General features: G+C 33.7%; 1 protein-coding gene across 5 annotated transcripts in view; it reads left to right on the plus strand.

Moving 5' to 3' along the window:
• The window catches only part of PNPLA4 (patatin like domain 4, phospholipase and triacylglycerol lipase), a 36,930-nt gene extending 33,388 nt beyond the window's left edge, over positions 1-3,542 (plus strand). For all 5 annotated transcript variants that reach the window (XM_074213599.1, XM_074213598.1, XM_074213602.1 and 2 more), the window contains 2 exons: positions 2,682-2,834; positions 3,334-3,542. In XM_074213599.1, coding sequence (XP_074069700.1) covers positions 2,682-2,834; positions 3,334-3,465 — 285 coding nt within the window. In that variant the 3' untranslated portion in view covers positions 3,466-3,542. The remainder of the gene's footprint in view (positions 1-2,681; positions 2,835-3,333) is intronic.
• Positions 3,543-21,947: the final 18,405 nt, after the last annotated feature.

Below are 21,947 nucleotides of genomic sequence, written 5' to 3' on the forward strand. Positions count from 1 at the left end.
ACAAACCCTCATCACCTCATGCATGGACAACTGCAATAATCTGCTTGTGGGTCTGCCTGCTTCATATCATTCCACTCCAGTCCATTCTTCATTCAGCTACCAAGTTGATTTTCCTAAAGTGCTGGTCTGAGTATGTTACTACCCAGCTCAAAGCAAATGCTTCCTGTGTCATTCAGGGTCAAATGCAAAATGCTCCATTTGGCCTTAAGCCTTTTATAACCTAGACCCCTTCCTACCTTTTGAGTTTTCTTCCATATTAGGCATATTGCAACAACAAAAAAAGAAAAAAGTTAAAAAAACATGCTTCAGCTTGCACTCAGAATTTATCAGTTCTGAAGGTAGGTTACAATCTTTGATGATAGAGCCTTTAAAATTGTCTTGCATCATTGCCTTGATCAGAGTAGCTAAGTCCTTCACATGTAATCATCTTTACAGTATTGCTTCTACAATTTCTCCTGATTTTGCCCACTCCATTTTGCATCCATTCATTTAAGTCTTTACAGATTTTTCTGAAACCATTCTGCTCATAATTTCTTAACTTCTGATAAAGGTATGACATGACTCCTTTCTTTTTCCATCAATATTCTCAAGTTCTACTCTGAATATTAAATATGATAATTTCAGTCTTTTTCTTGGTATGTGTCATGCTATTAATAATGCAGCATACTAAACAAATTAAAAAGATAGTAACAAGTTTGCATCAGATCTTATGGGGCTTGCTTTTGTAATATTTTTAACATATTTTTTTAGTCTATACACTAAGCCCAGATCATTTCAAATATTAAGAGTATGACTTTAAGGCATTTGAGCATTCATCAATATGAACTGATCATTTATTGAATGAATTGGTTTTCCATTATTCATCAAAGCATTTGCAAAGACAAAAGTCAAACATTCCCTTTACATTTATATGAATGGGTATTTATGTATATAGTCATACTTTAACTGGGCTTAGGTACAATAAAAATTGGAACTTTGCCCATGGAAAAACTCTGGAAAAATAAATCCCCCAATATAATATTCTGCATGAACTCTGAAGGTAGTCTAAATGTAGTAGTTATGACAATTAGAGGTCTTATTTACTATTCTTGATAATTAAGTAAAATGAAGCTTTCTTATAGGACTTTGCAAAATAGTTCTGTATTATACTTTCTTCCTGCTTTAGGAGAACTTTGAAAACCATAAGAGGATCCAGATGAATTAACTCCTAGTCAATGGGGTTTTTGTTTTTACATTTTTTTAAATTTACCTGTACTTTGTCTTCTACTAGCATACTGAACAATCAGACATTTAACCAGAAATGTATTGATGAAATTTATTAACATGTATAACCTATATCATATTGCCTATGGAACCCAACATTTTAAAACATGAATTTTTTTTACATTTTAAAAGAATTTGGAACTCAACATTTTAAAACATGAATTATTTTTACATTTGAATAGGAAAAAATAAAATACTCAATGAATTTTTCAATTAAAGATGATTATGAGTTTTTTAACCATTTCTGTGATAGACCACCTCATGGAAATTTCTAATTATTCCTATAACTTTTGATCATTGAAAATCTGCTTTCTCTGAAATCGAATTAATACAATTCCTAGAATGAGAACTAAATCATAATTTTGCTTATGCCTGAGAAGCATTGCCTTTTTCTTTTGTTTCTATTACTAGAGATTCACTCTCTAAATGTAAATTATTTATTTTCCCTGCCATGTTCCATTACTTCTAGAAAAGGATAAACATTATAGAAAATTAAGACTAAGGTCAGGATAAGGATTGTATCCTTTTCTCCTTCAATATTTCTGACATTCTTATTTCCTTCTACAACATAGTTTTCTGATGTTTTCATCCCGCATTGTATCTTCTTGGAGTGGGGTTGAAAACTGAGAATCTCTCTTGAGGAGTTATTGTTGTCCTAACAATATGTTCCTTTTCATGTCATTTTAATAACATAACTATTTCTTCATATATTCAGAGATTTCCAAAGAAACATTTTTTCACTTTTTCCCATTGGCTTCTAATTTTGTTTTAGAAATTACTCATTTCAGGTCTCTGTACACATTTTCAAGTGTGTGTGTGTGTGTGTGTGTGTGTGTGTGTGTGTGTGTGTGCACAGTTACTATGGTAGCTGTTTTATCTATTATTAAATAATGCTATCTCTCAGCTTTGATAAAGTATTATTAAATCCCCAAAAATGTCTGGTCTGTCTAATATTATAAATTAAAATTAGACATCTGTTATAGAGAATAACCAAACTGAAATCTTTCAAATTTTATGATATATCTCCTAAATGAGTCAAAATAGCGTAGTGAATCAAGTACTGATATCATAAAAAGGCATGAATTCATATTCTCTGACACATACTAACTGCATATTGAGAATTCCTCTGTCACCAAAAATGACAAGTCCATTCTCTATTCCCATCCCTAAAATTTAACTCTTTTTATTATGATAGTGATTATATGGAGATTTGCTTTACTTTCTGAAAAATACCCCAAAGTAGGTTAATTCTTATATAAATAAATATACATGAAATATAAATTATATTCTAAAATTCTATTTTATTTGGTTGAAAATAAAATTTCATTGCAATTTTAAAATTTTAAACATTGCATATTTACTCTATGTGGTGTGAAGGTGTTTTGTAATTGAAATTGATAATTTTTTCTTTTTAATAGAAATGGGTTGATGGAGGGCTTACCAATGGTCTTCCTATCCTGCCTATGGGGCGAACTGTGACTGTTTCACCTTTTAGTGGTCGATTAGATATCTCCCCAGAAGACAAAGGACAGCTAGATCTTTACATTAATATTGCAAAACAAGATATTATGGTAAGTATTTTTTTAGTTATTCAGAGAATTTGAATGGTTAATTTATTTAAAACCTCCATAATCATTTATCATCTTAGAAAATATTTATATTTTTATATGTTAAATAATTTGTGGCAGTTGCTTCAAAATGTTTATTTTATAACAAGATAATGAAATATACTGAATACTCTTTATATAGGCACTTTGAATATTATCCTTATAAAGCTTATTATCCTTTCATTAGGTTTATTTTTCCTCATCTTTTTGAGACCAGTTTCAGAATCAATTTTGAATTAGGTCTTTTATTTATAATGTATATAATAATAATAAATTATGTAAAATATATAAGATTAATTAAAAATCCATATGTGTATTCTATGTAAAAATATTAGATTTAATTGTTATTTTAATATGGATTCTGTATTTTTGTTATTAGTTTATAATGAGTTTAGATTGATAAATTTATATTTGCCTTCAGTATTTCTATCTCTCAATTAAAATTTGTTTCTTTTCATTGTAGTTGTCTGTGGCCAATCTGGTAAGACTAAATCAAGCTCTTTTCCCACCAAGTCAGAGGAAAATGGAATCATTGTATAAAAATGGATTTGATGATGCTACCAAGTTTTTACTAAAAGAAAATTGGTTTGAATAGAATACTTTAAGTTTATTATGCAAAACAGAATTTAAAGGACTTCTGAAATAGATTTTAATTAAACCTGAAAAATTCTATCATCTGTCAAAGTTTTCTTTGTCAACAGTAAAAAGAGAAAAATATCATTTTTCAAATTAGAACTTGTAAATATCATTAAAAAGAACACACTCACATGATGGGCATTTTTAAAGGACACCAAAAAATGAATTTTTATCGCACTTTAGGAAACATGGTTTGAATCCTTCAGATTCTTAGTAGCATGTCATTTATCTTCTCTGGATTTCAATTTCCTCATCTTTAAAATCAAAGTTGAAAATTTTTAATACTCCTTCTAGCTCAAAAACACTGATCCTATGATGCAGTATTCTGGAATAATCAATGGATTGTTTAAAATGAAGAAGGAATATTTTAACCCTCCTGAGGAAACTGTAGTAGCACAGTATTCATTACTGTCATGTGAACTGTACTGTGTCTGTAGTACAATGTACCCTGTCCTTCTGCCCTCTTAAGTGTGATGATGCTCAACTCAAACAAATACTCTTTCAGAATGAATGTTCCTTTCAAGATTGAATCTCAGAAACTCACCACAGGAGTGTGATGCAAGAACTGAGACCGATAATCTCAAGAAAGTGACTGTAAAATCAAGGGGTAAATGCTTAAAGATAAGTTTAGGTTTTGATATATTATTGAATTACTTTGAATTAAGGTATGGGATCAGGTAAGAAACCTTAAGGGAAGAAGAAACTAATTGAAATTACAGTAGTGACCCTAAAGCTAACTTGTAGCTTCTTTTTAATTCATTAATATCCTTTCCATTGTTCCTCAACTGAAATTCTATTGCTGATGAAGAAAATATCCAAATCATCTATATTGAACTGCCCTGGCCTCCATAACCACAGCAATAGAACTTAGATATTTAAATATAAAGAGCATGGGATGACTAAATAGTAGGAATAAAATTCAGGGAAGCAAATAAAGCTTATAGATTTTTAAAAGCAGGAACCTTTTAGAGTTAAGTTTTGCATCTAGTTATAATTGCCATGAATTTCTATTGATTTTATAGATATGTAATCTAAGCATCAGGACAAAGGCAAGAATTCCTGGAGATTTCTTAGAAGACAAATCTCTTCACCTTTTCTTGTTCCAAAGCAATTCTAGAGGTTCCCAGAATATCATAGGCTCCATTGTCATATGCTTTTAGATGTAGAGGGTTCTTTCTGGTTCTAGTGGTTGCCTACAATTCTAGTGTTCAGTCAATGGGACAAACATGAGATGTTTCCAATCCTCAGGAGTTAAGTGTTATAGTACACTAAAAACAATGAACTAGAGAGTTCTTCATTAATCTAGGAATCAGGAATCACATCTGAAGTGCCCATTATATGTTATTCTAAAAACACATTTTGTCTGACCAAGTGCTTCCTCACTTCATGCCCTTTTGAAAAACAACATTTTATTCAGCACTAACTATATGAAAATACAGTCTTTGCTCTTAAGGACATCCCATTCTAACAAAAGAGATAACCAGATGGTTTCAAATGCAAGTCAGATGGAAAAGTATTGTGGTTCTTGAGGTGTGGTAGCAAAGCAGGTGAAAATGCTTCTTTAAAGTCATTTCTACCAATAAAATCATATTTTTCTAATATCGAATCATTTGACAATGCTAAAGAATTTGGTAGCAATAACTTTTGCTTTGGTTTATATAAACCCACTTGTACAATTTTTAAAATCTGACTTTAGGATATTTTGTCAGGCATGAACTTTTAATTACAAGGAGACAATAGGGGAAAAAGTTGAATTGTTTGTCTTTAATTGTTTTGCATTCATTTTCATGCCATCTGAAATTCTTTAAGTCATTTTTATGGCTTTTAGTAACTAAAATAGTCATTTTCAGGCTAGAAGTACATTTATCTTTCATTAACCATGTTGCATAAAATTGGTCTAGCTTTGCCTATATTTTGTGAATTTTTTCCTGTTTTGATTGTAAATGAAATATGTATCTATTTAGAATTATTCTTAACTGTTGGAGAGAGAGCTTAATCTTTAATCACCTTTTTGTTGAAAAAAAGCTTGACTATGCACTTTTCATTAATAGGCACTTTAGTATGAAGAGACTTATCAGTTTATATCTAAGTTTTATTTTGGGTTTTTTTGTGAAGGGGGAATATACCATAAAACATTGCAACGACATATATAGACAATGTTCTGAGGTACCACACCAAATTCTCACATGAGGTATGACATAGTCATTTTTTAATTTCTGGGTGCATATGTGAGTACTCTCAGATATATGTAGCCAGGTAAGTTCCTATTATTAGAATCTTGCTTTAATTAGCTAAATTTGAAACATAAACCTTCTTAGGATAAGTGAGGCAATTCTAAACAGATATTATTTACTTCTGACCTAGACACTAGGATTATGATTTACTATAATATAATATTGTGATTTATTGTATTTGAAAGATTGGTAAGTTCCTCATTCCCTGCTTGGGACAATTTCCTATTATCTTCCAATCTGTCATTTAAAATGCAATTAGTTTATTTTTAATATTGATTTTCAGTAATATTCTTCACTCTGTAACCATGGTAATTTGCCATTTTCATGGAGAAAATTGAAATGGGCTTAAAGTATTCCTCAAAAGGAAGAAGAAATACATTCCAGAATTTAAATACATGTAGATTTCTAAAGGTAATTATAAGAATCTTCAAAAATCATAAGAATCTTTTGAAATCAAACTAGAATTGACAGTAGTCTACTTTATTTTACATATAACTGAAATGAAGTCATATAGCAGAGCTAAAACTTACTCTTAGACCTCATGACTCCTAATCCAATTGTAATTCTTGAGGGAGGAAAAAAGTAAACTCTTAGATAATGTTGTTTTGTTTGTTAATCCTGACCTGTGAAATTAAGGTTCTAGGGATCTTTCTGTCAAGAAAGTCCTTCTACCAAATCACAGTATTGCTTTACCATTATAAGATGTTTTGTAGTCTTAATCTCTCTATATAAACTGCCCTTACAATTAGACCTTTCAATGTACCATAATATCTTTGAAATTCACTTTTCCAACATTTCGCTCTTTTCAGTTTTTAAAATCATTTTCAATAACTGAACAAATAAAAACCATTAATGTTCTAAATAAATTTGTTACATACTTCATATTAATATAAAGTATATTTGAATAATATTTGTGATTTCTAGTAATTTTTATCTGGACCTGATTAATAATTCCAAATGAAGAAACTCCCCTATACCAATTAAAATCAGCAACTTTTCTGCAATTTATAGTCTGAGAGAATTGCATGGAAGTACTAAGATAGTGACTTAGTGAAAAACCATATTGCATTAGGTGTCAGAGCTGAGATATCTTCTCAGAAAAGAAGTCTTAACTCTAAGACTGACTATCAGGTCTTTTGCCTTGTTAGCTTTCATTTTATGGCTAAATACTTAAAAGATATATGACTTTATTGATTGAGTCACTTCTTTCACCAGTGCAGAACATAGCCCCTTCATGGCAATCTTTATGAGTTGCTTTGGCTTAGAATCCATCACCTAGTGACTAGCATTCCAGAGATTAGTCTCCCAAAGTTTATCTAGATTTGTCTTGAATAACAGACATAACCATCACTCTGTTTTACTTGAAGTCTTTCCAAGAAGTTCTGAATTTAATGTCTAGTTGACCTTGGGCATATCATCCACAGGGCAGTTACGTGGCACAGTGAACTAAGGTCAGGCCTGTAATCAAAGACTCATCTTCCTGAGCTCAAATGTGGCCTGACAATTAACTAGCTCAGTGACCCTGGGCAAGTCACTTAATCCTCCTGTTTGCCTCAGTTTCTCATCTGTAAAGTGAGCTGGAGAAGGAAATGACAAACTACTACAGTATATTTGCCAAGAAAATTCCAAATGGTGTCAGGAAAATTTAGACATAATTGAAAAACTAAAAAATAACCAGAGGGGGAAAGAAAAAAAAAAACTATACTGCTTACTTCTAATTCCTCATCCTTTTATCACTTTTTAACTATTTGCCATTTGGGGGGTTTCTAACCTGAACTGCAACTCTTCTCTCCAAGGTTTTAAAAAATCTTAGTTAGTGCATTTTCAATCACATTATTATGCAGTTTTTTCATTATGCATTTCAATTTAGTTAAATTGAACACTATGTTTAGTGTGACTTTTTCTAGGAATTTGATTGCACAAAAAAAAGTGAAAGATATGACAGTTTTAGAAGAGGATAGTATCAAGTGGCTTTAAGGATGGGACCAACCTGGAAATTTACTAGGAAAAGAAAAAAGCCTAGACAACTCTGAAATGGAAGGGGATTCAATCAAGGGCATAGAGGATTTAGCTTTTTATCTTCAAGACAAACACGAGGAAAACCTAGGGGAAGATGTTAAGTAAAATGAGATGCAGAATTGGGGAAAATAGGAATCACATCTTCAATTTTCTTGACCAAATATGATACAGAATCCATTGCTCAAAGGAATAGGAGGATGGTTACTTGAGAGAAGAGTTGTGAGCAATTTGATAAAGTAGCCATTTGGGGAAGAATGAAGGGTTGGTTGAAATAGAAATTTGTAGAACCAAGTCAGTGTGGTCTTTATTAGCAATGATGTGGGGGCAAGAGGGAATGGGAGAAAATAGCAGGGATTTGGAAAGGGAAAGTGGTAAATGGCAAGATATTAGAAGGGAGAGGATAAAACTGAACTGATTAAATATAAATTCAAGATGTTGAAAGGGGTCCAGAGCTATGAAAAAGGGAGATAAGAACAGTGGCAAAAGCAGGGAGCGGTAGAGTGACTAAAAATTATGATGAATACAGAATAGATTTTGGAGGAATTAAGCAGGGGAGAAATTTTTACATTTTTGAAATAAACAGCAAATCTTTTGTGTTCCTGTTGAGAAAAGCATCATCACAAGATTTACACCTTGAAGGGACCTTGGAGATTATCTAGTTCAGTTTTAGATAAGAATACTAAAGCCAATAAAGATTTAATTGTTGTTCTGTCAAACAGGCAATGAGCAGATTTGGAATTTTGTTCCCAAATCTTTTGATTCTAAATTCAGTCAAAAACTATTTTGCTTCGAAGATGGTGACATGAAGGGATCCAGTCTTAGGAGCTCTCTGATAAAAACTCATAAACTAAGGACTATAACTAAACTTTCAAGAGACAGAACCCACAGAGGTACCCAGTGAGGCAGTTCTCCTACTCAAGGTAACCTGGAAAAGAGCAGAAAGGCTCTACTTCCCGGGGCTGGAGGGGCAGCGGTGCCAGAGCCAAAGAACTTCAGCCTCCCAGAGGCAGCCCCAGGGTGCTGGGAGCTGTGGCTCATAGCAGCGGGGTAGTCTCCTGAGCTGCACCCCGGGGAGCACCGGCACAAAGTGGGGGAACAGCGGGGGACCTCTGCCAGAGCGAGCACGTGGAGCCCAGCCCTCAGAGCACACAGCAAGCAGCTTGGTCTTTCTGCAGCCCCAATCCAGGAAACAGAAGCAGATGGAGCCAGTAAGCAGGAGCCCCCAGGGCATGAGCCCATTGAGCTGAGGGAGGGGAGTGAAGAGAGAGAGAGAGACTGCCCAGCTCTGTCCTCTGCCTCTGGAACAGGACTCTGGGGCTCTAACCACGATCCTGATCATAGTCTAGGCCCCCCCATAGAACAACAGGGCCCCCCACACCTCAGCCCTGTGGCAGAGGGAGGTGCTTATGGTCATTCACAGACCAGGAGGGAGGACAGAACCTCACACTGAGACCCTTGTGGGAGTGTCCCAAAAGCTCAGGAAGCACCCCCAAAAAACAGGCTTAGGCTGGGAAAATGAACAAGCAAAGAAATAAGAGGAAGACCATTGAGAAATATTTTGCAAATGAGCCCAAGAAGGATCAAAATACTCAGTCTGAAGATGAGGAAGCACAAGCTCCTGCATCTAAAGACTCCAAGAAAAACAGAAATTGGGCTCAGGCTATGATAGAGCTCAAAAAAGACTTTGAAAATCAAATGAGGGAGTTGGAAGAAAAACTGGGAAAAGAAAGGAGAGAGATGCAGGAAAAAACATGAAAATGAAGTCAGCAGCTTAGTCAAGGAAATCCAAAAATATGCTGAAGAAAATAGCATGCTAAAAAACAGCTTAGGTCAAATGGATAAAACAGTTCAAAAAGTTATTGAGGAGAAGAATGCTTTAAAAAGCAAAATTGGCCAGATGGAAAAACAGATAAGAAAACTCTCTGAGGAGAATAAATCCTTCAAAGAATAGAATTCAGGGAGATTGATGAATTTACCAGAAATCAGAAATCAATACTTCAAAACCAAAAAAATGAAAAAATTAGAAGAAAATGTGAAATATCTCATTGAAAAAACAACTGATATGGAAAACAGACTTAGGAAAGATAATTTGAAAATTATTGGAATACGTGAAAGTCATGATCAGGAAAAGAGCCTTGACATCATTTTCAAAGAATTACTACAGGAAAATTGCCCTGATATTCTAGAAGTATAAGGCAAAATAGAAATGGAGAGAATCCATCGATCCCCCCCCCCCCGAAAGAGATCCCCAAAAACCAACCCCTAGGAATATTATAGCCAAGTTCCAGAACTCCCAAGTCAAAGAGAAAATATTACAAGCAGCCAGAAGGACACAGTTCAAATATCATGGAACTGCAGTCAGGATCACTCAGGACTTAGCAGCATCTACATTGGAAGCTCGTAGGGCTTGGAATACAATATACCGGAAGGCAAAAGAGCTTAGAATGCAGACAAGAATGAACTACCCAGCAAGGCTGAATGTCCTCTTCCAGGGAAAAAGATGGACTTTCAATGAACCAGGGGAATTTCAAAAGCTCCTTTTGGAATGGCCAGAGCTGAACAGAAGGTTTGATCTTCAGATGCAGGACTCAGGTGAACCATGGAGATTGGAGGAGAGGGGGGAAATATGAGGGACTTAATGAGGATGAACTGCATGTATAGAAAAATGATACTGATAATATTCATATGAACCATCTCAGTTAATAGAGCAGGTAGAGGGAGCTTTTATAGTTGAAGCACAGGAGAAAGCTGAATTCAAAGATAAAATATGGTGTAAAAATGGATTCAATAGGAAAAAAAGGGAAATAGAAAAGGAGAAAGAAAAAGGAGAGGGGGAATAGTCCAAGATATTTCACATAATAAGATTTTTTTTATTACAATGAGCTATTGCAATGATATGGAAGGAGGGAGGCAAGGGGGAATGAGGGAACCTTTGCTCTCATCGGAGATGGCTAGGAGAGGAAACAGCAAATATACTCAATGGGGTATAGACATATGGAGTAAGAAGGAGGAGGGAGCAGGGGCAAGGGGTGGGAATGTGAATAAAGGAGGAGAGGATGGGCCATGGGGGGACAGTGTTCAGATATAACACATTTCCTTTTTTACTTCTTGCAAGGGGCTGGGATTGGATGGCCTGCCCAGGACCATAGGGCCAGGTGGGTTCTGGGCCTAAGGGGTGGTATGGGGGCTCAGGGCTTCTTGGCCCCAGGACCAGGGATCTGTCTGCTGCGCCACTCAGCGACCCTATAGCAGATTCAGAGTGAAAGGAGAGAGAAAAAATATAGTACGTGGTAGTGGAGAAATAAGAAAGGAGGGAGTTGCGATCAGCAATGGCAACGTTGGAAAAATATGGAATTAACTTTTGTGATGGACTTATCATAAAGAATGTGATCCACTCATGACAGAGTTGATGGTGTTGGAACAAAGACTGAAGCACATTTTTTTGTTATTATTATTTGGGGGAGGGTGCAGGGCAAGTGGGACTGGGTGGCCTGCCTGGAGCCTCATAGCAGAATGATCTTTGAGTGTCTGAGGCCAGATTCGGACCCAGGTGCACCTGGCTCAAGGGCCAATGCTCTGTCTGCCACCCAGCCACCCTTACTATTATTACTATTTTATTTTATTTTGGGTCTTTTTTTTCTTTCTTTCTTCTTTTTGGTTTTTGCAGGGCAGTGGGGATCGGGTGGCTTGCATGTCACATGGCTGGGTGATTATTGGGTTTACGAGGCTGGATGTGGACTTGGGTGCTCGTGGCTCCAGGGCTGGTGCTTCGTTCATTGTGCCACCTGGCCATACCTACAATTATTACTGTTATTTTTTTTAATTTTAATTTTTTTCTCTCCCCTTTACTTTTTCTCCTAAGCAAGTCTATCTATATTCATGGGGGAGGGGTATTTTGTTTACTTGTAAACAAGTATATTTTATTAATGTAAAAAAACATTTGTATGAAATGAGAATAAAAAAATTAGAAAATTAAAAAAAACTATTTTTCTTCATTATAGTAAGCAATTTCTGCACCTATTAAAAAATAGGCCAGGTCTAAGGTGAATATTTTGGGTTACTGATATTTTTAATAAAACATTTGTAAGACTTTTACCACTAGGGCAGCTAGGTGGCGTAGTGGATAAAGCACTGGCTCTGGAGTCAGGAGTACCTGGGTTCAAATCAGGTCTCAGACACTTAATAATTACCTAGCTGTGTGGCCTTGGGCAAGCCACTTAACCCCATTTGCCTTGCAAAAAACAAAGAAAGAAAAAAAACCTAAAAAAAAAAAAAGACTTTTACCACTATACTGAACATTCATTATCATCTCTCTGTTACTGGTGGAAATTTTAAACAGACCTGAGAAATACTTTGAACTTGTTTACAATAATGCCCCTCCTCTGATCAAAAAGCTTCCAAGTTACATAAAAATTTTTATCTTTTGCTTTGGTTAAACAAAAACCCTGACTTTTTAAGACCTTCTACAATCTGGCCACAATCTTCCTTCACATATTTATTCATATTACATCTTTCATATATTTGTCAAAATGGTTTACTGACTGACCCTTACATTCAGTATTCCATTTTCAGCCTCATGGTGTTTATATAGTCAGTCTTATATATATTCAAAAAGTACTCCTTTCTTACCTATACTTTTTTGAATCTTTATTTTCTTTCATGAATTGGCCCTGGTGCCATTACTCCCATGAGCCTCTCTCTGATCCTAGTTCATAGGATCAAAGATATGGGGCTGAAAGGGATCTTTGTTATCTAAACCAAATACTTCAATTTATCAAGAAGAGACCTAGTGAAGTTAACTAAAATCTTTTTTTTTTGTATTTTCATAGGAAAAGTATGAAATTGCATACTTCATTATTTTATGTAATGCATACTTTATTTTTTTTTTTTTACAAAAGCAGCCATAGGATGCAATCACCATGCTACAAAATGAGACAAAAGTTCCCAAAGTTGAATTCAGGGACTGTTTCTTTTTTTTGTTTGTTTGGTGTTTAAATGGGGGGGGGGTATATGATCAAAGAATTGTGTAATGATTATTTAACCTTTACATTTCTTAATTCATTCAAAACTATTCCCCAATAAAATTCATAGATGAGAGGCAGAAGGAAGGCAGGATAAACCTCTGGCATAACATCTCAGGGCTTCTTCAGAGTGCCTTTTTAAAACATTTTACAGCATCCTCCCAACACACCTGGGGATTTAGGGAGACCCAAAAACTCTGCAAAATTTCCAAGGCAAAAGTAAGGAGTCAAATGGTGGTATTCAAACTAAATTATTAATTCAAATGTGTCTGACTGGTCTCTGAACACTGATATGACCAGTGAGTGCACCTCAGGCATGAGAAATCTTTATAGACTCTAATGTTAAGCAAGTACCAATAATAAATCAATGCATTGTTATCTCCATTTTTCTATAAAGAATAGCAGAAGTCATGACTATCAACAGCATCATTGTTTTCTAAAATAAAATCTGGCTGCCCATTTCATGTATTGGTTAAGGATTTGTAAATTAGATATGGGATCATAAAAACTGGGTCACCACCCTTTATTTTATTTTTATTGATATACAATTCATCAGTCGATTCCAAACCTCTTTACTTTCTAATGGATTAAAAAATATTCATTTCATGAGTAATTTAAATTTGCACCAAAATTACTGACTCTACAGATAAAGATAATAATGGTATGATTCCTCTTCCATCTGACATTTCCTGAATTCTGTGTCTATGGAAAATATTTATGTCTGTGACAAAGATCTTGCCTGGAGAAATGAACCTAGTATTATGGATGAGGTATTTTTGAACTTAAAATATTTTAATCTGAATGGTGTAAAATTGAATAATCCATAGAATGTTTAATTTTGGGCTATTGCCAGGATAGTAGGAAAATGGAGATTAGCACAATTAAGCCAAGGGAATTTCAAATGCTGAAGAGATTGCATCTGGAAAGATACACATGCACAGATCATGATTTAAAGTTACAAAAGAGGAAATGGCAAATTCTTACCTGAAGCTGGAATAATAATGGCAGGGGGGAATTTTCCATTGTTTGAAATGAGAAACTAGCCTGAAAATCTTTGACTATGGCAATAAAATGAAATGTAGAAAAATTTCTATGGGAGAGAAGTTTTTTCTTAACAAATTATTTACTTTTCAGAAATATTTTTCCACTCTATAGAAGTGATGTCATGATTCTTCATACTATCAATTATTTACAGCTTTCAAAATTTTCTAACAACCACTTTTGCCTTTATATTCAAATATTTCAATTACCATTTGTAAACTTAAAACCATTTCATATTAAAAGTTTTATTTAAAATATATGTACAAAAAGAATAAATAAATATTAAAATATAAAAGAAATAAAATACATATATAAAAATTGCATTTATATATTTTATTATTTATTATATATAATTCAGAATGATAGAACTTCCCATAATGTAACAAAATCCTTATTTAAATATTTATGCATTCAGTCTCATTTAAACATGTCTAATGAATGGAAATATTTACTCTATATAAACTTTACACATTTTTTCACACTTAAAAATACATGCTGTGCTTTAAAACTAGATGTGACAAATAATATTTGAAAATGAAGTAGTATGCACTTCAGAGTCCTGTAGGTATTAAGCGACACAGCTGAGATTTGAACCCAAATCCTCTAGCTTCAAATTTAATGCCTTTTCATAGTTACAGTGATTTCTTAAATTGTTTCTTTGCTTGTAAACAAGTTTCAACTCAATTCAATAAATATTAAAAGCCTATTATTTGAAACATCATTCTGAGCTTTGGTGATTAAAGAGAGAAACATGGGTGGCTAGGTGGTGCAGTGAATAGAGCACCAGCCTGGGAGTCAGGAGTACCTGAGTTCAAATCCAACCTCAGACACTTAATAATTACCTAGCCATGTGGCCTTGGGGAAGCCACTTAACCCCATTGCCTTGAAAAAAATTTTAAAAAAAGAGAGGAAAAACAGTGCATTTCCCCTCTAAGCTTACCTTCTGGATCTCAACACTTCATAAGTTCATTGAAGAAGTATCTTTGTTCTTGACTTTCTATATCTGGGACCTTGCACATAGTAAGAATTAATTCTATAACCTTAGTTATAGAAGATCAATATGTAGCCCCTTATTCTTAAATTAAAAGTTTAGTGCCTCATTAAAGTTACTCACTTCAAATTGATTTATTTTTGTTGTTTTGTTTGGTTTTGTTTTGCTGCTATTCATAAGCAAGAATTCCATCCTTGACTGTACTGTTAAGGGATCTCAAGGGAATAAGTACTATGGTAGTATCTATCTTAGTTGTCTCTTTTAGACTTACAAACTGGATGAAGACCAGGAAAATTGCTCTTCAAGACCTGTCAGTTCTTAAATATGTAGAACCTAAAATGAAGAACATGGTTTACAAGTATTGTATCTGGAATCTGGAACTTTCATTTTAAATCATTGTTATGAATAAAATGTGATTATCTTAATGAGATGTTATAACCATCTGCTTATAATGATTTTTTAGCACACCATATTCTAGATGATCTCTTCCATGCTGCACAATATACCAGGATGATGTGAGTTTGGATCATCAAAGTCCTTTTGTATTAATCTTTGCATCTGGTAGATCATGGAATAATGAATGCTCAAATTTATAACCTGTAGTAGTTTTGTGAATATAATTTCCATTCTGTTCTCAGAATTAATTTAACTGAATTATTTTTTTCTATTGTCCCATTCCTCTGAGAAATAATGCATGCTCTATATACATAAAATAGATTTTTGCAAATTTATAGTATAGACTGAAGCATGGGTTATCTGTTGTGATAATCCTACAAATAGAAGTTTCCTCGAAATCTTGCTAGTTTATTCAGAACTCTTCTTGAAAACAAACAATAAGAAAACATGATAAAGGGTTTACATAGGCAAGTAAGACTCCTTCTGACCCACTGTCTTTGAAAGCAATGAGTCTTATTTGCATAGCAATTTCATGTAGGCCCCTGTGTATTTTCTTTTTGTTTCTGAATAAAGAACCAACTGCTTTGAATTTTATAGTATAGGAATCTTCCACAGCAGTTCGATTTGCAGTTGATAAGGGGAAGAATTTTAATGAATTTCTTTTTTTTATTATATACATATAAATTTGAAAAAAAAGAGAGAAGTATATTAGACTTTCTCTCCATCTAGGTTAGGCTTTGAAGGTCCTGCAGCAAGAGTTATTTTGGTTTCTTTTCCCCTATGAATAGCAATAAGCTAGTTAAGACCTAAGAGTGAATGAAATGACTGTTCAAAGTCTCATCCTTCCAAAAAAAATCTATTAAATAGAATATTATTGATTAGTTTTATAAATATAACATGACTAAAATGCATAGTTAAATTGTACAAAACAAGGGAACAATTCTGAAGTACTGAAAAAGATTTCCAAAAAGCGCATTTTATAAATCCAATGTAGGATGAGATCCTAAATATAATTTGTAGATATATATTTAAAAGATCTATAAATACATAGTACCCTATCAGTGATATCACACTCAACAGAAACAGCTCTGCATCAGTATTGATACCTAGAAAACTACAGACTAACATATATTTATTTTGGTAATCATTTCCCATTATATTTTACTAAAGTTGAACTGGACTGCGGAGTTTTTTGCCCTGCACCAAGTTTGTCACTTCTACTCTGGAGATAGGCTGAAGGCAACCCTAAGATGAAATAAAAGCAAATTCCTTCCCCTCTTTTTGGTCAGAAGCTGCTTTAACAGGTTTACTACTCCAGGCTAATAAGTCCTCACAAATATTTTTTTAAATCAAATAATCCCCAAAAATGTTTACCAGTTATGTCATTATTATACTCATAATGTAGAATGCTAAACTCAAAATAAACTTCAGAGTTCATTTATTCTAATTTACCTGAGAAGGATCCAGTGAAATTATACATTTAGTAATCATCATCAACATTAATGGTTTAAATCAGTGAAGTAAAGAGTCTGATTTCGGTACTTAAAAGTCTAAGAGAATACTTATTTATGGGTCCATCAGATGTTCATACTTAGGGTACTAATTCTTTAAACCAATGAGTTTATATTTAAGAAACCAAATGGCAATGGCCTAAATTTTTACTCTGGTACCTCAAAAAAATACCTTTAACCTTTAAAATGGATTTTCTATGGACAATCTGTTGGGGAAACATGGACAAGATTTGAACAGGTTACAAAATCACTCAGAGATTGTCATCCGTGGTGATCAGGGGAATAAACCCATCAGTGAAGTGTCATAACTTATTTGAAAATATTGAAGTCTGCAAGGTAACTATGCTTGGTGTTGAAGAGGCAAAGATGAAAAGTGACATTCTCCCTTCCTGAAGAAAAATTATAGCCTAATAAGAAATAGACAAATTTTATAAAGTGCAGTATGATAAGGGCAAAGGAAAAATACAAATACAGAATTATTAGAAAATGAGTTCATCAGGGAAGGCTTTGAGGAGGCAGTGGTTACTTGACCTTGAAAGAAGAGAAGGATTGCAAATGGCACAGTTGTAAAAAGAAAGGATTCTAAAGCATGGAAACCAGCCTGTGTAAATGCATGGAGGCAGGAGAGGGCAGCATGAGATTGGGGAACAGCTAGTAGTCCAGTTTGGCAGGAATATATAGTATATAAAGGGAAAGCATGTGGAATAAGACAGAAAAGGTAGATTGCAGGTGAACTTTAAATGTTAGAATAAGGAGTTTGCATTTTTTATCCTTGGCAGTAGGAAACTCATGGAGCATTTTAATAGGAGAATTACATGGTTAGATCTATGCATTAGAAAATTTATTTTGGCAGCTATTTGAAGAATGGCTTAGCAATAGAAGAAAATAGAGGTAGAGAGACCAGTTCAAAGGTTGTTAATCACCAAAGAGGGAAGTAAGGAGGGTCTGAACTAGGGAGGTGGCCATAAATGGAAAGGAAAATGTTTAAGAGACAAATTGGAAAGAGAATTGCCAGGAATTAACAACTAGGAAAAATTTAAAGGGAGTGATTTCTAGCCCAGGTAACTGGAAAGATAATGCCATCAAAAGAAACAAAAAAGTTTGATGAAGTTGCAAAATTATGGAGAATTTGAGTCAGTATGTGATGTTTTATTACCTAGTCAAAGTGACCAGATCTTATGAACATTAGATAATATAATTTTAATTCCCTGATTTGTTATTCTGATAGATCTCAGAAATCTTCAATAACATCTGATAGCCTCTAATTTACAGTTTCTTCACATAATCATAGATAGCTTCTGATTCTAATATTATGTCCTTCAAAATCTGGAACTTTCCTTAAAGAAATATAAAGCTGTACATACTCTTTAGGAATCATTAGATTTGTACACCAAAGAAAGAAAAGGAAAAGGACCTATAATTGCAAAAATATTTATAGCAGCTCTTTTTTGTAATGGCAAAGAAATGTCCATCCATTAAGTTAAAGTGTCATATGATTGAATATTTGAACAAGTAATAGCATACAATTATGATGATAAAACTATTATAAAAATGATTAGGATGATTTCAGAAAAACCTGGAAAGACTTACATGAACTGGTATGAAAAGAAGTGAGCAGAATCAGAACATTGGGTTTTAATCGGGCAAAGATGTTGATTTCAGTTTTGGGCACATTTGTTTTGAAGGTCTAAGTAGTATAGTTGTAAAGCTATTTGGGGGTAATAACAACAAACAATTGAACCTCAGAACTCAGAAGCATTTGGTTTGGTTTGTAAAAGCTCATATCCTGAAAGACTTGAAGTAAGGGGAACAGGAAATAGAGGTAGGTAAGCAAGATCACTTCCATCAGCTCCCCAATTTCTCAGGAAAAAAACCTGATACAAGGCTATTTTTAAATGGTTGCAAAAGGTATAGAGTGTTAATAGTTAAATTATTTTCCCTACTGCTTCAGGACCTTGTTAAATTATCCTATATTTTTCCTCCTCCCAAAGTTATTTGAAAGAGAGAGAGAGAGAGAGAGAGAGAGAGAGAGAGAGAGAGAGGAGAGAGAGAATGAATATGTAGAATTAATTGGCTTGCCAGTATCCCACTTTTACATACAATGAATATTAAAATACCTATTGGATAAAATTTTTTAAATAATCTTTTTTATAGATTCTTTAGATTTCAAAATCTATAGAAAACTTCCATATCTGCCAAGAAGTAGAGAATACATAACAAGTACATATATTTAAAAGAAAAAAAAACATTTCTTTGAAGTGATATTATGGGAGATTGACAGTATCAGTAAAATAATTAACTGTTGAGTCCAATCTGGGTAGAGATATAATTGAGATTGGAAAAGGGTTGATGGCATAGGGGAATATAGTATAGGGTCAATGGAGTGAAGAGCATTAAAAAAAGAAGATACTCATTAGGAATAGAGGTATGAATCAATCACTCAATCTTTGTTAAACATCTACTTTAACCCAGACATTATTGTGTAAAGACCTTGCTTTCAAGGAGCTTATATTCTGGGGAAAGACAATATTTCTAAGAAGAAGAATGCTTTGTACATTTTGCTCATAATAAGCACTTACTCTTTGTTGAATTGAATTGAATGAAAACTTGCTGCAAGCCCTTCAGATATAATGTCTCAGGATAATAGGAATTTTTATTTAGACATGAAAGTGACTTTTCACTTAACACAGCTAGTAAATATCCAAACAAATTTGAGATTAGGTATTCAAGTCCAAATCTCATTGCATTACAGCTATAACTACCACCAGACCTACCTCTGAGTTTATATTTTTAACCCATTCATCTCAAACACCAACTCTCAAAAGTCTATCTTAATTCATATAACAAGTTGCTTTTGTATCTAAATGTCAGTAATATATGCCCATCCAAACTCTTTGAAGGAAATGCTAAAGAAAACTAGGAAGGTGTTTTAGAAGGCCATCTGTCCTTGCTAAAGAACTAGTATCCAGTATCCATTCAGACTGCCACCAGCTGTGACTTTTGAGCTGGATTGGTCCCATGGAAATAAAAACAGGTGTCTTACACAGCGTAAATATAGTTAGACAGATGGAATGTTTAGAATGAAGACAAGTACTCCAAAATAGATAGCCATTATCTTTCTCTTCCTGAATAATCCATGAATATCAATAGAATATTGTTGGGGGTGGAGTGCTAGAAAATAATAATACTGAATTTTAATGAGTACTCTATATTCAAAAAAACCAATATAATGTATAAAATACTTAATTACAGTACATATTTAACACTTCCCTTTTCCATTTCACTCTCATGCTTATTTCCTTCCATTGTGAATCTGTTCTTACTAAAGACATAGTTATATAATCTTGACCAATACTTTTATTAAACTCTCTTATAGATATCTGCTGGGTTTCTTGGTTAGGGACTCATTTCTTGCACCTTTTACAACATTAAATGATCGGCATCAACATTTGTAAAAATATTAGTATTCTGAAATAATGGGGCAGAAAAGATAATTATTTCCTACAGTTGCTTTATGTAATCAATTAACAGGCATTTGTTAAGATCTACTTTGTGCCAAGCCCTTTGCCAGAACCCTGGTGATACAAATGCAAAGAATGAAAGAATATTACACTCTAAATTGTCTAGATTCTAATTAAGGAAATAAACATTTCTTTTTATTTTGCATTCATTTCTTTTCTCCTTTCTATTTTGTTTTAATTTTTATGCACCTGTGCAAGGCCCTGCATGAAGTGTTAGGTGCACAAAGATATAAGTAAAACACTTCTGCTTGATTGATACATAAGAGTCTTGCCTTGAATACATTATCTCTTGGTTTCAGAAAAGTATTTGACAAAGTCCCTTATGACATCTTGGTAGACAAGATTAAAAAATGCAGTGGGAATGATAGTGCATTTAGTCATAGCTTGTTCAACAACTATACCAAAAGAGTTTTGATTAATGGATTGCTGTCAAAATGGAAAGAGATTTCTAATGCCATACCAAAGGACTGATGTTGGCCCTCTTCTATTCAATGTAATCATCAGTGTCTCAAATGAAGACATAGAAGTTATGTTTATTGAATTTTCAAGTGACATTAAGCCAGGAAGAACAACTAATGTGCTCAAAGACAGATTCTGGATTTTCAAAGAACTTAATATGTGGAAATGGTGTGACAAAGTCAAGAAAATGACATTCAGTATTTAAAGTTTACACTTTGGTAGAATAATAAATTAGATAAATACAGAATGGGGAGAACTGGTTTTTCCATTAATTCATATGAAAAAATATCTTTGAGGCTTACTGACCTCAAATTAGATATGAACTAAAAACATGACTTGGACTCTATTAGTGCAATTTTAGTTTGAAATTATAGAGTTATATAATATGAGAATCAAGGAAGGTAAGCAAGAAGTCCAATTTCATAGTATCACAGAATCTTTGGTTTGGAACAGTCCTCAGAAGTCATCACAATCCCATGTCTGAACAGTAATATCCTCTACAACATATTATTTTCTGACTTCCACTTGAAGATCTCTGGTAAGGGAGACCTCCTGCTGTTCTGAAGAACTCATTTCACTTTTGGACAAATCTAGTTGTAAAGTGTTTTCCCCCCTTTATATTAAAAAAAATCTGACTTTCTGAAACTTACAAACAATGCAATCAGACCACATCCTAAAGATTTAATTCAGTTTCCATGTGACAGTTTTTTCAACTACTTCACAATGGAAATTACCTAGATATTCTCCAATCTGAGCTATTTTGTTTCTTATCCTCATATCCATATGACAGTCTCCCTTTTCCTAATAGTACTTTGTAGTGATGACACCACATGTGGAATTCCTTTTTACACACTTAATTTTCAGAGCTACATCAACAAATATGAGCCTGTCTAAAGAGGGGTGACTTTTCTTCCATTTGAGGAAATGTCCATGTTTACACTTTCACTCTTCTCCTGCCTTGCCTCTTACTTTCTAGACTTAACCCATCATATCTTCATGGGTACCTTTGCTTTCCATTCACCTCGCTTCCTTTAGCTTTTTAGATCCCTGTATGTGGTGGTTTATTTCCAACTAGATTGAAATTTATGTGAATATAAGCACTGGCTTTACTATCTTGAATCTTTATGTCCAATACTTATCACAGTGTCTCACATTTGGTAAGTACTTAATAAATGAACTATTTATCTACTTAGACAACACATATCATAGTATGTATAGTATGTATAGTATCATAGTATGACTTTAGTA

Source organism: Macrotis lagotis, chromosome 1 (genome assembly GCF_037893015.1).
Source record: "Macrotis lagotis isolate mMagLag1 chromosome 1, bilby.v1.9.chrom.fasta, whole genome shotgun sequence".
NCBI classification, from domain to species: Eukaryota; Metazoa; Chordata; class Mammalia; order Peramelemorphia; family Peramelidae; genus Macrotis; species Macrotis lagotis.